The following is a 15,522-nucleotide window of genomic DNA, read 5'->3' on the forward strand; positions in this document are numbered from 1 at the left end:
CTTCTTTTGTAGCACCCTTCTTTCTACTCCTGGTCAATTATTTAAATGGATGCACCTATGAAAACAGTTTCTTAAAGGCCATGGATGGCAGATTGTCAGAGTTCTGAAAGAATAACTACTTGAAATAGATGGATACTTGCAGAAATTGGAAAGTACCAAATTATGACAGCAGATAGTATTTTATGACTCATCTAAAATATCAAGCTTCAAAGGATAAACAGTCACTTTTAAGATAGATAAAGTTCCCCAGTGGTTGTGTTATTTTCTTTCTGAAGTTATAAAAATACTGGGAATATTTTAGTATGTCATGACAATGCTTCTGGTTCTGACTTGACTGATAATAATTGCTTTCCATCGTCCTCAATTTGATATCACTGTGGTGTTCATAAATGGATGGCCTATATATAAGGTCACAGTTCTGTGTAATAAGTGGGTGTAGTGTAATTAATTTATCCTAGATCCCCCCCACCCCCATTAGAGGCATTTGTTGGGGATGGCTACTCACAAATAATGAGCAATATTCGTTTGAATTAACTTGGCTCTGTAGGTGTTGCGAGCAGGTGACTGCCTCTGTTCTTCCAGACTTAACTGTAGGCAAAGAAGAAGCATTAGAGGGTTTTGTGTGTGTGATGAAGGGTGGTAAAAAATAATGAAGTAATATTACCATCATGTTCTACTTCCTTTTAGATGAAACAAAAATAAATCAAAATAAATTTTGATTCCTCAATTTTCTGCTTTTATTCCACTTAGGTCAGGCTATTAGAATTTTTGAGTGAATTCTGACAAAGGTCAGAATAGCCTACCATAGGGTAAAAAGTTAGTCTTGGCTGTGTTCCCCTTCTTTTTTTTTTTTTTTTTTTTTACCAGAATGGTGATGTATTTGCTTTGTCAGAGATTGTCATTAATTGGGCCATGCATTAGCAATTAATTCCCAATCTATACATTGCTCTAAAAAATAAGCATAGCTCTTCTTTTTCTATATTAGTTCTAAGAAAGATGTCAAATTTCACTTGATTCTCAGATTTGGTAACCAGATCTCTTCTTTCTGCATTGACAGTGGAGGTCACTTTTATATAATGATTGGGTAACTTCAGTTGTTTTTAGGTAAGTTTGGAGATGTCATAGCCCATGAGACAGCTCTCTGAGCATGTTCTTTCTTCCATCAGTCTCCTGGGCATTTTTGCCTACATTAATTTTCAGTTGTTACTCTACCTGGCCAGAAGTGTCTAAAGAAAATGCTACTAAAAAAATGACACCACCACAAAGAGCAGTTTTAAGTGCAAGAAACATCTTAAGCACTGATGTCCAATATGTCTTTTGGACCTACTTTGAAACACTAAAACTGGGTTTTTTTGGAATTACCTGATAAGAGGTATAAAGTAAAAACTGCATTATGCTAATGCTTTGTTAGCATAGGTCACTCTGCAGGTAGTAATGGAACAGCCCTTAACCGTGGGATAGCTGATTTACCTGGACTTAAAAAATGGTGTGGTTTCCTTTCAGTTATTGGGTATATTTTTTACTCTTTTTAGAAGAAGAGAAGTAAATGGTAAGTTGATGTTTCCTGTAGGTTGTAGATACAGCTGTTCAGAGTCCCACCCTACAGGTAGAGGAACCTATATGGTGGCAGAATGAGTGCTCATGTAAACTGCTGGGAGGGGCTTGGGGTTTTTTCATGCCTACTATGAAAAATACTCAGTTACCTGCTTTTGGTTTAATGGGGTTTTTTTTCTGCTTATTCTTGAAAATAGTATGTTTTTTCTTAATTTTATGCATAGCTGGTGATACAGTTTGTTATTTGTGGTATTTAGTAAGAAAATGCTCAGTGTTTAAATGAGGAAAGCAAAATACTCCTATGGTTGGTTGGCCTGACTGCTTTCCAGTTCGTTGTGTTTGGTGTCTCATGGAATAGGACCAAAACACAACTTTTTCTGTCTAGAAGGAGAGCGAACTGTAGGTTTAGGCACTTTAGACATCTCTGCATGTTCTTATGTTAATTGACAAACTTCAGTAGGGTTACAGAATTTAGGAGGTAAAATGAAGACTTGCTGCCATCTCCTACTTTAGAGATGCCTTGTACGTGCCACTTCATCACCCTGAAGAAATCAAGTGTAATTCCACAATGCTTGTCTGAAGTCCATTTTACACTGGAGGCTTGTTAGTTTTTTTTCTTGGCAATCTAGTGTTTGGCAAGGATAAGCATGTTAAAATATGTTGATCTCAAAACTATTAGGCTTTTGTAGACTTTGTGGTATGAGAGGAGTGTATTTAGTAGGCACTGTATGTGTCTCATTGCAAGTGAATGGTTTGTGTTCTTGGAATTTTGACATCTTGGAAGGAGTTTGCATTTGCTCCTTATGTAAGTACTGAAGTTATTGGGCTATTTTACTTCAATTACCTAGTAACTTGTGGAAAACCTTGTCTGTATTAGTGTGTAAAAGTGCATTAGTTTACTAATCTGTGAGTAGCTGAGGTGCTGTTTACATCTCCTGTACTTGGCTGGGTGTTCTGCCCTGTGCAGTAAGAGAAGTGGGAGAATGGTAGTAGCTGGCAATCATTGTGCTCATGCATGTCAAGCAGATTGTAGCTTTGCTCTACAATTAGAAACTGCTACTGATTCTTTTTATTTTACTACTTAAAAAATAACTTCTAAAAGTGACACCAAAGGTGTGACATCTTTTAGTGGCAATCTATTAAAATAAGATGGAAAATTTTTCATTATTGTGAATCATTAGAATGATTTTGCTTTAAAAAATACTGAATGGAAGCTAAGACATTGAGTAGTTTGGTTTCTTTTAAAGTACAAAATAAAAGTGAACAATCCTAAGATGTGCTTGAAAAATTCTGTAACCAGGTTTTTGTTGAAAGGTATATAGCAACTGGGCTTTGACAACATAGGGCAGTAAGCAGATGTACTTCATGTTTGGTAAATCTGCCATTAAAGCGAGTCTGTCATCTCCCTGAATATGCTGGGGGTTTTCATCACAAATTTGAATGATAATATTTTTTGTCAGTTTGTAATATTTTTAAGTTCAGACAGTAAGATCATCACAGTCTTAAAAGAAGTGTATTGGAAGTTAACTTTTAAAGATGATTGAAATTCAATGTTTTCCTCTCCTTTTGCTTGTCTAAAATAAAACTAATGAAATAAGTGTGACAGATACAGGTGATAAGTTCTTTATTAAAATTAACGTGATGTAAAATTACCTGGTTTTAAAATAAACTGACTCAGTCTCCTGCATGTTTTGTTTTGTTTTTCCCAGGGTTTGTGGATGCACTTAGATGTTTGCAATGAGCACTGTGGCTGGCATGCCCCAGTGTTTTGGATACCAATGCATAGGACTCCGTAGTAATCGAATTTATCAGAAACGAACGTCATGAGCATAGTGATCCCATTGGGGGTTGACACAGCAGATACTTCTTATTTGGAAATGGCTGCAGGCTCAGAGTAAGTATGGGAACATGATTTGTAAGCGTTCTTACTTATTTTTAAATTATTTTTATGTTTTCCTTCGTGAATTATTTTTATGTTTTCCTTTGTGAGTATTTTTATGAATACAGTTGGAGAGAACTTAGTTTTGTTGAATCTTTAATTACTTAAATTAATAACTGTCACTTTATTCTTAAGTCAGTTTCTTCCTCTTCAGGGGGAGCAAAGCAGAGAAGCTGAACTTTACTGCAGATGCAGATTTTTCTTGGTCATCAGACTGAGAAATAAAGATGCTACTTGTTTTGTTTTTCATGCTTAAAATACTTGCCATTTCAGTTTCCTTTTTAACTGTGTAAAAAATATTTTTGACTTTGCATGTTAGAAAGGTAAATTAATGTTGTGTGTTAAACTGCAAAACAGTGGTAGTAATTGAGACAAAGGTGCCTTTATTTATGAAAATTGAAGGCCTAGCTTAATTAGTTAACACCATGTCTTCATGAAGTTATTCCTAATTGGAAGCCTAATAGAAATTCGTTTGTTGCTCATTCATTTACTTAGTAAGTGTGTATAAAGGGTTACAAAAAGCCAGTGAAATCCTGAATTCAATCAACTCTGCTTTGCATGTAATAAATGGAGTGAATTTTTGTGTTTTGGGGGATTGGGAGGACTTGTGGATTTTTCTGTTTGTTTTGTGGGAGGTTTTTTTGGGAGGTTTCCCCCACCACCACACTTGTATTGATGGGTCAGAGTTTAGGTACTGGTGATCACTGACTGTTGCTTTTGCATTAGTAGAGTGCATGATTGGCAAGTTTTTTGGGGAAGAGAGGTGGGTGTCAAAAGATACTAAGGATCAGGATAGTTTGTGGAAGCCACAGACAATCTCATATAACTTCTTTGCATATATAGATGAAAAGACCAACATGAATATATTAGCAGAAATGTGAAATTCATCACTTATATTGAATTGGGGTTTGGTTTTTTTGAACCACTTGAGATGGTGTTACTCTTATCCTTCCTCTGAGCCTTTCTGTAGTAATGTTAAAGGCTCCCTATCTTTGGTTGCCACAAACATACATTTGCTTGCATTAGATATTGAAAAAATGGATTAGACTTTTAGTTTACATACATGCTTGACATTTTTTTATAAATATAAAACATTTGAATACCTGTATTGGATAACAAATTTCAGTAGCTTGCACACAATCTTTGCTTGAGAGCATGTGCTAAGCAATATTAATCTGTTTAAGAAGTGTTTTTCTTCCAAACTTTGACAAAAAGTTTGAACAGAACGCTTGAACAGCTTTTAAAAGGAATGTTTCTCTCCTGTGTTTCCAGTTATATATAAGGCTATTCTAAGTTTACACCATTTCTCTGAAGAGAACCAAGAATTTGCAGTTCAGTTTTTTGTCACATTAAATTTTTAATGTTTTGTTTATCTCTTCATATAATGAATACTAATTACCTTGGTGCAGAAGATTTTTTAACTTTAGTGAACTGTTCACAGCTCTTTTCATTATCTTTTCCTGTACTTTTCTTTTATGTTTAGAGAAGGTCATGATTCCTGAGGTTGCTGACATTCCTTGCAGACACAGCATGCCATGCTGGAATTAAAATAAATAAATATAGTTGTGAGTATAAACAAGATAGAGTTCACAGTGTGTTATTCGCTTGATACCGTGGCAGAGCAACCCAGTTAGGAATTGCTTTTCTTCAGATGTTAAGTGACTGTTACCAATTAGATTAATTCTTATCATCTCTGCTGTACTTACATGAAATGTGTGTAGTAGTTGTATGATTGGCTTACTCTGATTCAGAAGCCATGTCAGTGTCTAAAGCAGTGTGACAGAAAGGTGTGTCCCTAACCTACCGGCTTACACAGTTCTAAACCTTTTTTATCACCATCTCTAGGACTTATATATTTTTTTTTGTACATTTTCTTCCAGAGAGTAGCCTGTTGGATATAGATTGTATTAATAACAGTCATAGATGGTCTTTAAGCAAGTTCTAGGGTTTTCCCAAGAAGGAAGAGTTGGAATTTCTCCACTGTGACCAGCAGGTCTGATATTGCTTCATCAGTTGCTGAAGCATGAGCAAACACAAGAGTGGGGGAGTGGCAAACCCAATTATGCAAGAGAAGGAGCCCGGGAAAATACTCTTTGTTTAGTACTGTTTCTGCTACAAGATTCTGCCCTATGCTTTGAACCAAGGCAATAGCCTCTTAAAAAAGTGGATAGTTTTTGTGACTAATAGGTTCACATATTATTTTAATAATTGTATCAAGTAGGTATGTGTAGAATAACTTATTAAAAGGTTTAAACATCTTAAAAATTGGATTAAATACTCTTGTTTCTTATGTGTGCTTAAGTGGGATCTCCAGATAGATGTTCATAATACTGCAGTAGTCAGAGCACACATATTTTGCTTTAATTTGTAGATCTTACTGACAATGAATGTGTGTGACTGCTGAACTGGTAAGGACCAATAGCAGAACCAGCCATTTCGGGAGGTTCAAAATATGCTTCCTAACTGCAGAGAGTACTAGTGTAGCTTGGAAGATGAGTATAAGCTACACATTGGGAAATGCCGTTGATGGTACTGTTTTTCTGGTTTTAGTATCTGTATATGTTTTTTAGACAGAAGGCCTGTATAATAAACCTCACAGTCACAGTGTAGAGATCACTGTGTTGAGTTCAGTATCCCGAAGAAAAAATGATGAGCGTTGTTGTAGCCTTACGTACAGACGATAGCGGGCCAGCCTGGACTTGCAGAGCCTGCTACAAGGTGCTTAGGTAGCAGAACCAACTCCCTGGTAAAGGAGCAGTGCTTGGTTCTTTGTTGTCTAGATGTTGAATCCTGACAGATGTGTTTGGTTAGGTGAAGTATCATACGAAATATATTTTATTCCTTTATCTAAGATGACCTTCAGGCAGATACTGCTCAGGTGTGCTGGTACAAGTGGAAAACACACCTGAACTTGAAAATCAGACCTATCAATTGGCATGTGGCAGATTGATGTTGCTGAAGCATGTGTGAAAGCAGAAGGTTCCATTTAGAGTTTTGACACATTTTCAGAAAGTACTGTTAGTTAAGTGTTCATAGCCTAAAGCTTGGATACCCACTTGGCTTTGAATATTTGAGTTCTTAGTGAGATTTTGAACACGTACATTTTTAGAGAAGTCGTTAATAGCCCCAAAATCTAAGGACTGATTGTATGTTGGGTACTAGTCAAAACCAGCACACTTTTTTTAAAATTATTAAATGGTCAGAAACAAAGCAGTAATTAAAAGGAATGGGGTAGGGGAGGTCACGTTTTAGGGAACAATTGCTTCTAATCGTTGACAGTTGATTCCTTTAATATAGGTTAAGTATAAGGTTGTAGGGACTGTTTTGGTAAACTGCTCTCGTGTTGCTTTTGATTTCTCAGTAATGCCATCTGCTGGCAACATGCAGAAATGACCCAGAACATGAGTTGTTTCACTTGCAGAATGAAAATTCTGTGAAGTTTTATTTCTTGGGTTTTTTTAAAATACAGGCATCTCTCCTTTTTTAATTGATTTGATAAAATACTATGTTCCTGTTTTCAGGTTACAGGAATCTCTTAAATCATTGCAGCCTAGGAGCATTTTATTTTGTTCCTTGTGAATATTTTGCACAGTTTTGAATTGCTAACCACAGTGCTTAATAAGTATATATGATATTTTAGCAAAATATGAGGGTCAGTTTATAACAGTAATGATTGTTTATTTTAGGAAATGATATTAGTATTTTGGTCATACTTCAGATATATTGTAATGCAGACACTTCAGTTTTGATGAATACCAAAAATAAGATAAATATCTGCCTTAGTTAGACACTGAGACTGTAGTTGTTTGAGGTGAAGCTGAAAAATGTGGTATGATCAGAAGGCTTACAGGCTTAGTACCTCAGTCTGTTACAGAACTGGCTTGTGTCCAAAAATGCAAGCAAGGAAAACCTTGTAGTGTTCTCACAGATCTGAATGCTTACACTTTTCTTTCTGAAAACTTGCTTCTCGGGATGCCTGTAAGGATGCCAATGGTGAGATGGGGGGGGTGTATAATACAGTAGTTTTGCCTTGCTGCCTGGGCCCTGCCACTTGAGCCCCCAAAAAATTTAAAACCTGATTTTTAAATTAAGTGTTATCTCATGCTTTAATCATCTGTGCAGTTAAATGTTTTACCAAGAGGTACTCCTTCACTAAATGTCCAATTCTGAGATGCCCCTTTCAGAAGAAAGATTTTAACCTTTGAACAAACAATAATGTAGAATGTGTGTTTTCTGTTTTAAGGTCGTGCACATGGTGGGCATGACAAGGGTGATAAGGAATTTGGTGACCTGTCTACCAAAGTTACTTCTGTGTGTGGTTCTCTGGAGAAACAATTCTCATTCTGTACTGCTTATGGGATCCTTATCACTTTTCTGTTGATTGTAAAGGAAACCTGTGAGGGTTAATTTCTGGCTTCAGTGAATGCTCTACCACCTCCTTCCCCAGCCCAGTGCAGTGTAGTGGATGAATGGAACAGCAGCAGTTATGTTCAGAGCTCTAGTGAGCATCTGTTATAAATTAAAGTAGTATCTGTGCCCCCCAGATAAGCCGACTGTGCTCTAAATTTGTATTTGTTACAGCTCTTTTAATGAAATACTGAAATGCCTTTTTGTATCACCTGATTTTTCTCCCACTGTTTTCCTGATTCTCCTTGTTCAAGTAAAGCTGTGCTTTTTCCTTATTAACCTTGTGATCTGAATCTGTTTTATGAGTATTTAAATAGTTGAAGATATATGTATTTTGGTTTTGGAAGCCTAATGCTTCTGCTGCCCACAGCTCTTGTATTAAACTTTGTTTAATATAACTTTTGCCTCACAATATTAAACTTTGTTCTCTTAAGTGGTTTATAAATTGCTAGAGTAGGTAGAAATGTATTTAGGGAGGAGACTGTACTGTCTTGCCTCAGATTTTGCAAGAGATTTAGAGTATCTTTTCAATTTTTTAGATAGTAGATGAAATACACGACCTCTCTTTTTAGGACACTTCCATTCTGGCATCTTTCACTGCATATTCCTGTGTTAAAGTAGATGGTATCTAGGTCGTAGTAATACTTATTTTTAACGAAGGAAGTTCTCCTAAATTAGTTGTGGCATTGCTGAAGGGTGAATTGTACCAGAATTCCCCCTGCCTGTCCTGTATCAGTAAGCCTTCCTGCTCTGAAAACTGAGTTTATCCCAACAAGACCAAGGCTGAGCATTGAAGGCAGAGTGGGTAAGAGTAACTTTGCTACCACTTGTCTCATTCAGGAGATGGTGAAGAACAGCAGTAGAAGCGATGCAGTGCTCAAGACTCTCATGTACAGGAGAAAGAGAACTTGGTTTCTGACCTGGCCATGATGGAGGGGAGCTAATGCCTCATTCATTGGCATTTTGTTTGGCTTGATCATCAGAAGGATTAACTGGGTGACAGAAGAGATGTATGATTACCACACAAATGTGTTATGTTGGTGAAGGCTTTTTCATCTTTTGTGGTTTTCTGTAGTAATGGGTTTGATAAACCTGGCAAGTTCTGAGCTGCTTCTAGAAGCTAATTCCAGCAAGCTCTGAATAAATTCATATTTTCAAGTTGTGAAGTGGTATAGGAAAGTAAATGAGAATTTTTGGGGGTTTATGAGTTAACAAAGAGCAAGTGTTGTCAGAGTTAGTCTCATGCTAGTCAGAAGTTGTATTTTTAACGCTAGTACTTCATATTATTTGTGTGCTCACACGTTTGCTCACTCTCTACAAAAGGCAGCTGATGACTGTTGGAGACATTGATCTTTTAAAAAAGGTTTTTTTCTTTGCACTCTAGAAACTGAAGTCTTTACCCAGTAGTGTTTTTAAATAGAGTTTCTTTTTAAACAATTCTGTCATGTAGTAATCTCACATGGGGAAAAGCTCATAAGAAGAAAGGACCTACCAAAACCTTTAGTAGAACACTTTCAAATAGATGTCAAAATACTGTATTTTGTTTTGAGAAAGCTAATAATTAATTATATTTTTACAAAACATATTACCAACAAATATAGGTTACTGGTGTCCTTCAAATCAAACTAGTATAGCTTCATGGTATAACAAAGCCTCTATTAAATATTTTAGTGTCTAAGAAAAAAAAATCAGTCTCTATTCCTTTTCAGAAATACCGAGTTTGTTTTCAAAATCAGCTCAAGGAATTAGTAAGATATATGTGATGGGAAATAGACTTCACTTTTAATAAAAATAAAATTAGAAAAGTGAACCAGACCTGATTTGTGATGGGAGTCAAAACCACCTTAGTTTTAGATGTTTATATTTTGCTATGCCAGTGTAAAAAAAAAAAAGGCACTTTAGGTAACCTGGATTAATTTGTCCTACTGCGATTGAATTGTATGGTGCAGTGAAAAAACTTCAAGTTCTCTCAGTCATGAGAGTATGCTTGCATGCACTCATGAATGTAACTGCTGAAGAAATGTAATAAAGGTATAATTTCTTGTGCTCAAATTGTGTTTGTTCCTGTTTTAGTATTCCTTTATCTTTCTTGTCTTTCATGTTGTGGTTTAGTGTATATGACACATAGTTTGTATATTGAAGAAGGCCCTGCCTTTGATTACAAAACCTTCTCTCACAAATTGTTAGCACTTTTTTTCTTTCTATTTAAAGATAAATCGATAGAAACTACCTCATTTAGATAGATTTGCCCTAGTTAGGATTTCTGCTTGTGGAAACAGTGGATGTGGGTGGTGCCCTGTCACTGCCACTGTGTGTCACTGCAGGGCTCTATCCATGAGCAGTGCTTGGAATTACAGCTTCAGTCCTCGGTCACAATTCCTTTCTGCAGATTCTGTTACTGCTCAGTGTGGTTTTTTTGTTTGTTGTTGTTTGTTGTTTTTTTTTCTGTTACCACTCTTGGTTTTTTTGGTTGTTGGTTTTTGGTGTTTTGGTTTTTTTTGAGTGAGGGGTGCAAGTTTGTTCCTGCCCCTCTGTGCGCCTTTAAACAGAATCAGCAGGGAATTAATTAGAAGTTGTGCAGCAGGTACTTCCAATTTATTAATATAAATTACATACTAATTGCATTTGTTCTTCATCTGTCTTTTGCCTTGCAGACCAGAATCTGTAGAAGCTAGCCCTGTGGTAGTTGAAAAATCGAACAGTTATCCGCACCAGTTGTATACCAGCAGCTCGCATTCACACAGTTACATTGGTTTGCCCTATGCAGTAAGTTTTGTGCTAAGTATTCTGTACAAAATATATTATGTAAAATCTGCTGTTCTTAGCTGGAAAACTGATTCATGCTTATATTTCTATATCTTATTGGGAGCTGGGTAGGTTGACTAAAGATGGTTGATTAGCAGTAGAATACAGAACATAGTGAACTTACATGTTAAACATAGTCAAGTTAGAAAATAAGATTAAATAATGATAAAAATAAAACTTTAACTTTTCACTAAAAAATAACACTGAAGTTCTTTGCCAAGTGAATTCATACACTTGGGCTTGAATAACCATCAGTGTATGAGGATTTATGAGTTGTTATAACTAATCTTTTAACGAAAATCTAGGACCATAACTATGGTGCTCGGCCTCCTCCAACGCCTCCAGCTTCTCCTCCTCCATCAGTGCTTATAAGCAAGAATGAAGTAGGCATATTTACCACTCCCAACTTTGATGAAACCTCTAGTGCTACTACCATCAGTACGTCAGAGGATGGAAGCTATGGAACTGATATTACCAGATGCATTTGTGGCTTTACACATGATGATGGATATATGATCTGTTGTGACAAATGCAGGTAAGGCATATTAAAATAATTTAAAAGGTAAAAATTACTTAAAATTTCAAGCTGCACTGAAGGAAGTGTAACTAAATGATATTTTAATTATGTCCAGGGACAGGGAATTTCCTTCCATCAAAAAAGAGTTTGTAGGTTATGTGGTTTTTGTAATAGGTAAGACAGCTGATTAAGACCAGTGAGTATTTTATACTTTATTCCAGTCTGTCTTGACTACTCCTCCTTTTGTTCATGCCTTTACTTGTGCACTACAGCTTAATAAGGGCATATCTTTTTTTCCCCTCTAAAAAGAATGTCTCTCTGGTATTTTGTCCAAGTTGTTTGTTACTATGATAAAACAAAGACCTAGGAATCACTTCATCTGCATGTATTAGTAAAGCATCTTGGTGAATTATGTATGTGTAAATCAGGTAACTTGAAGGATGCAAAATAACATGAAAGAAGCTTTTCAAGTATTGATTTCTCTGTGCATGATCTTTCTGATAAGAACTCTTTAATTTTCAAAGGATATAGTTTTAAGAATTTTTAATAAGTATGAAAAGACTAACCTAGATTCTTACTGGAGAAGCTGAAGTTAAATGTTTAAACTTCTGTCATTATGTGTAAGCACCTATTTGATCATAGTATAGTAGAAGACTGCTGTTAAATACTTGGAGTTGGAAAAATTATCAGGAGAAGACAAATCTCATGTTTCTACTAAATATTAGCCTCTATTTTACATTCAGTATGGTTAATGAATGCTGCTGAATTTATTAGATCTTCATGTATTTAATGATTGTTACAGCTAATTAAAACACCAATGTGAGTTCCATTTTTCTGTCTTCTTACGTAACAAGCTTGTTGGTCATTTCTCATGGTCCTTGATTCTGATAACCTTTGCCCCTTCTTTTGAAACATATTAAGGTGTTCTCTCAGCAGTGCAATTGTAGGCAGTCACCAGTTAGTCTGCTTCCTTTGAAGAAGCAATTATCTCTGAGGAGTTGGAAAGAATTGTGGTAAACCCACAACTGGGAAGATAACAATTTTTGTGTCCCTGATCCTTCTAGCAATGTGGGGATGAGCACAAACTACTGTTTTAAGTTAGCCTTCAGCAAGCAGCCTCTCTTCCCTGACTGTGGGAATCAGTTAAAGCTCTTTCTGTGCTGCACAACGGTACTACCAGTCATGCCAGGTGTATTTTTATATGTTCTCTTAAAATATGTAAGTAATTAAACCTATATCTTTCTGTTTATTTCTGTATATAAAAATAAAAGTACATATCTATTCCTAAAAGAAAATTGAATCCTTTTGTTTAAAAACAAAACACTTTTTACTATGTGGAGCATAAGTGTTATTGCTGAGGGTATTTGTCTGTCTCGTTCTCTGTTGTGATAATTTACCATTTTATTTCTGGTGTTAGAGGAAAATTTCCAAGAGAGAAAATGGGTCAGCTGGCAGACTGGTGGCAAAGATGGTGACTGAGATATAGGCATTCAATTTGAGTAAAGATCAAAAATGATGGAGAAAAAAAAAAGAACTACTTACTTTCTGTCTCTGTGTGTTGTACACGTAATTTTTAAAATTGTGCTTAGAAGTTGAGGTTTTGTTGTTTGTTTTTTTTCTTAAAAGTGTCTGGCAGCACATTGACTGTATGGGGATTGACAGACAGCATATTCCTGACATATATCTGTGTGAACGTTGTCAGCCCAGGTGAGTAGTTTGGTTTATTTTGAATTCTGAATTAAAGTGGATTGAGTAGAGATATGAAAAAGAGGAGTTGTTGGGGAAAACAAAATTGGTTATTCTAACAACCAGCAGATAAAACAGACCATGTAGCATAGTCCTGACAATTCTAGTTAAAGAGCTACATTTCTGATATAGGCAGTCTTACCAGCCTCCATTCCCTTGTGCACAGTAGTCACTGTTTCACTTCACTAGGCAGCAGGAATAAACCCTTGAAATGCATATGAAAATAGCAGTGATTCCTGGATACTTTCTCAGGCAGATTGATACACAGACAGTCCATTCCATATTTCGTTTCATGGCTGTCATACATTAAGAACTCTTAACAGCAGTGTTCTCAGGTTATGGCCCTGTTCTGATATGCTGCAGGGATCACTTGGAGGATTTCTTGCTCTGGAACAAGTACTTGCATGTGGTCCCCCTCTCCCCACCACCCCCCTCCATTCTCCCCAACTTGCAGTCATATGACATGGCAAGGAGGGCTTTTTGTTCTGACTCTGGTAGGCACGTTATACCTGACTGTCATCATAGTTGCTGTCTGTGATGTAGAGTATAAAATGCTGCTGTTGCTTATGTTGCAGATTGTTAATTAAACAGCAAAAAAAACGTGTTCAGAAAATTTTAAATACCCGGAAATTGTTCTTTTTTCTTCTGAGAAGTAATTTGGACCTTGTCATCGTAGAATATTTGTTCAGTATTGTATTGTGATGATTGTTCTGAAGAATCTGCAGGAAAATGGTGTAATGCCTGCTTATCTGTAATCCCTGGACCAACTGTCAGTCTCTGTTCTGAGCTATCAAATTTTATTTTGCTTTCAGATGATTTGGATACATGTATGTGCCTTCCATCAAAACGGAATGGAACAGTGCACAACTGATGTTTTTCTAAGTATCTGAACATTAAGTTAGTTTACTGTTTATTCTGTAATAGTCATTGGGAAATGGTGAAGATCTGTTTTAATACTTAGATGCACTGATTTATTTTCTCATTTCAGGAGTTTAGATAAAGAAAGGGCAGTGTTGTTGCAACGAAGGAAAAGGGAAAATATGTCAGGTGAGTAGAACTTAAAAGCTTTTTCCTCAGTAAAGCTTATACATATAAATCAACTGTATAGACTTAAAACTGTACACATGGTTCCTGCAGCTTTGACAGACTTCAGCATATAAGGTTCAGTAAACCAATGCCTTTTACTTGACTGTATTATTACCAGAATAATATTGTATCAGAATTGTTATAGTTCCATGTGTTTTGTTAATGGCTGTCAGAACTACTTCTTTTGTATTAGTCTGTAGTAATTTAATCTCTTGAACATTTGGGTTTCTTTTGAGGTGAGAGGATTTCTAAGTCTACTTTCTTTTTGAAAAGAACTTTCGAGGAGATCCTAATTCTCATTTGTTGGATGTAGATTGGGGGCATGTTTTGGTATGGTTTTGGGTTTGTTTTGCCAATGAGAACAGTTGCTTGGGTAATATGATGTAGGTAATATGATGTTTTGAGGGTTTATTTGCCTTTGATAACTAGATGAGGCTTGTAGTACAAGTACCCACTTCAGTCTATGTGTTTTATGAAATTAGCTCTCCTACCTGTTCACACAATTTTAAAACTCATCTAGCCTAACTTGTCAGGGGTTCTGTCCAGCCATTGCCAAAATGTGTTGTAGAAGTCTTGATTGACCGGTGGTACTTTCAGACTCTATTACAGAAGTAATAAATTGGGAGGAAGTCATCTTCCTAAACATGTTTGACTTTTAAATCATGTCTCTAAAGTAATGGAGCGTGTTTTAAGATTTCTTTAAAAAATACCATGTACGTAAGGTCCTGATGCCCACTTCACATGCCTTCAGAAAATCTGAAGTGTCTGGTCTGGCTTAATTGTGCTTCTTGGTGCAGTTGACACTTGATGTTATCTGGGGCTGAACTGCCTAAAATCTGTTAAAGGCATTAATGTCTTACTCATAAAACTAAATCATGTGTTTTTTTCTGTTTTTATTTTAATGAAACCAAACTTCTTTTATGAAGTTTTTGTTAACCTACTAGGTCAACAAAACTTAAATTCTAAAATTTTTTTAGAATTTAAAATTATTTTTGCTGACTATTTAAAGAATAGAGCAAGTAGGTTTATAATTCATGTGGAGTTAATGCATTTACTGAGGGATAGGATGATACTGTGAGGATGAACTTGAGTTTACATACAGGATAGGGGAAGTTGATGGTCTGAGCTATTTAAGTCATCTCTTGGGATTTGTAGGCACACTGTCTGATCATTTTACAGTAAACTTAAGGGAAGAGAAATTGAAAATCTTAACAGAAGCTGAAGAGATTGTACCTTTGAAGTTAGTGTTCAACCCTCCTTAATCCTGATGATGAGTCTTTTAAATCTGTTATATACTTTCAGTAGGAAGAGAGATTACTAAGTGGTAAATCTGAAGTATCCAGAGTTAAAAATAAAGACAAATACTGGTTCCTCTTTAGTCTAAAACTCAAAGTGTAGTGTTGATGACTGTGATTTATAATACATAACTTGAATGTGTGTGCTTGCACCTGTACCTTGGCTAAATCCA

General features: G+C 35.9%; 1 protein-coding gene across 9 annotated transcripts in view; it reads left to right on the forward strand.

Moving 5' to 3' along the window:
* Positions 1 to 15,522, forward strand: part of KMT2E (lysine methyltransferase 2E (inactive)) — a 62,819-nt gene that overhangs the window by 15,140 nt on the left and 32,157 nt on the right. For all 9 annotated transcript variants that reach the window (XM_051805027.1, XM_051805026.1, XM_051805030.1 and 6 more), the window contains 5 exons: positions 3,264 to 3,448; positions 10,555 to 10,666; positions 11,011 to 11,240; positions 12,849 to 12,929; positions 13,957 to 14,015. In XM_051805027.1, coding sequence (XP_051660987.1) covers positions 3,378 to 3,448; positions 10,555 to 10,666; positions 11,011 to 11,240; positions 12,849 to 12,929; positions 13,957 to 14,015 — 553 coding nt within the window. In that variant the 5' untranslated portion in view covers positions 3,264 to 3,377. The remainder of the gene's footprint in view (positions 1 to 3,263; positions 3,449 to 10,554; positions 10,667 to 11,010; positions 11,241 to 12,848; positions 12,930 to 13,956; positions 14,016 to 15,522) is intronic.

Source organism: Manacus candei, unplaced genomic scaffold (genome assembly GCF_025592945.1).
Source record: "Manacus candei isolate 608988 ecotype Guabito, Panama unplaced genomic scaffold, ASM2559294v1 h1tg000063l, whole genome shotgun sequence".
In the NCBI taxonomy this organism is placed as follows: Eukaryota; Metazoa; Chordata; class Aves; order Passeriformes; family Pipridae; genus Manacus; species Manacus candei.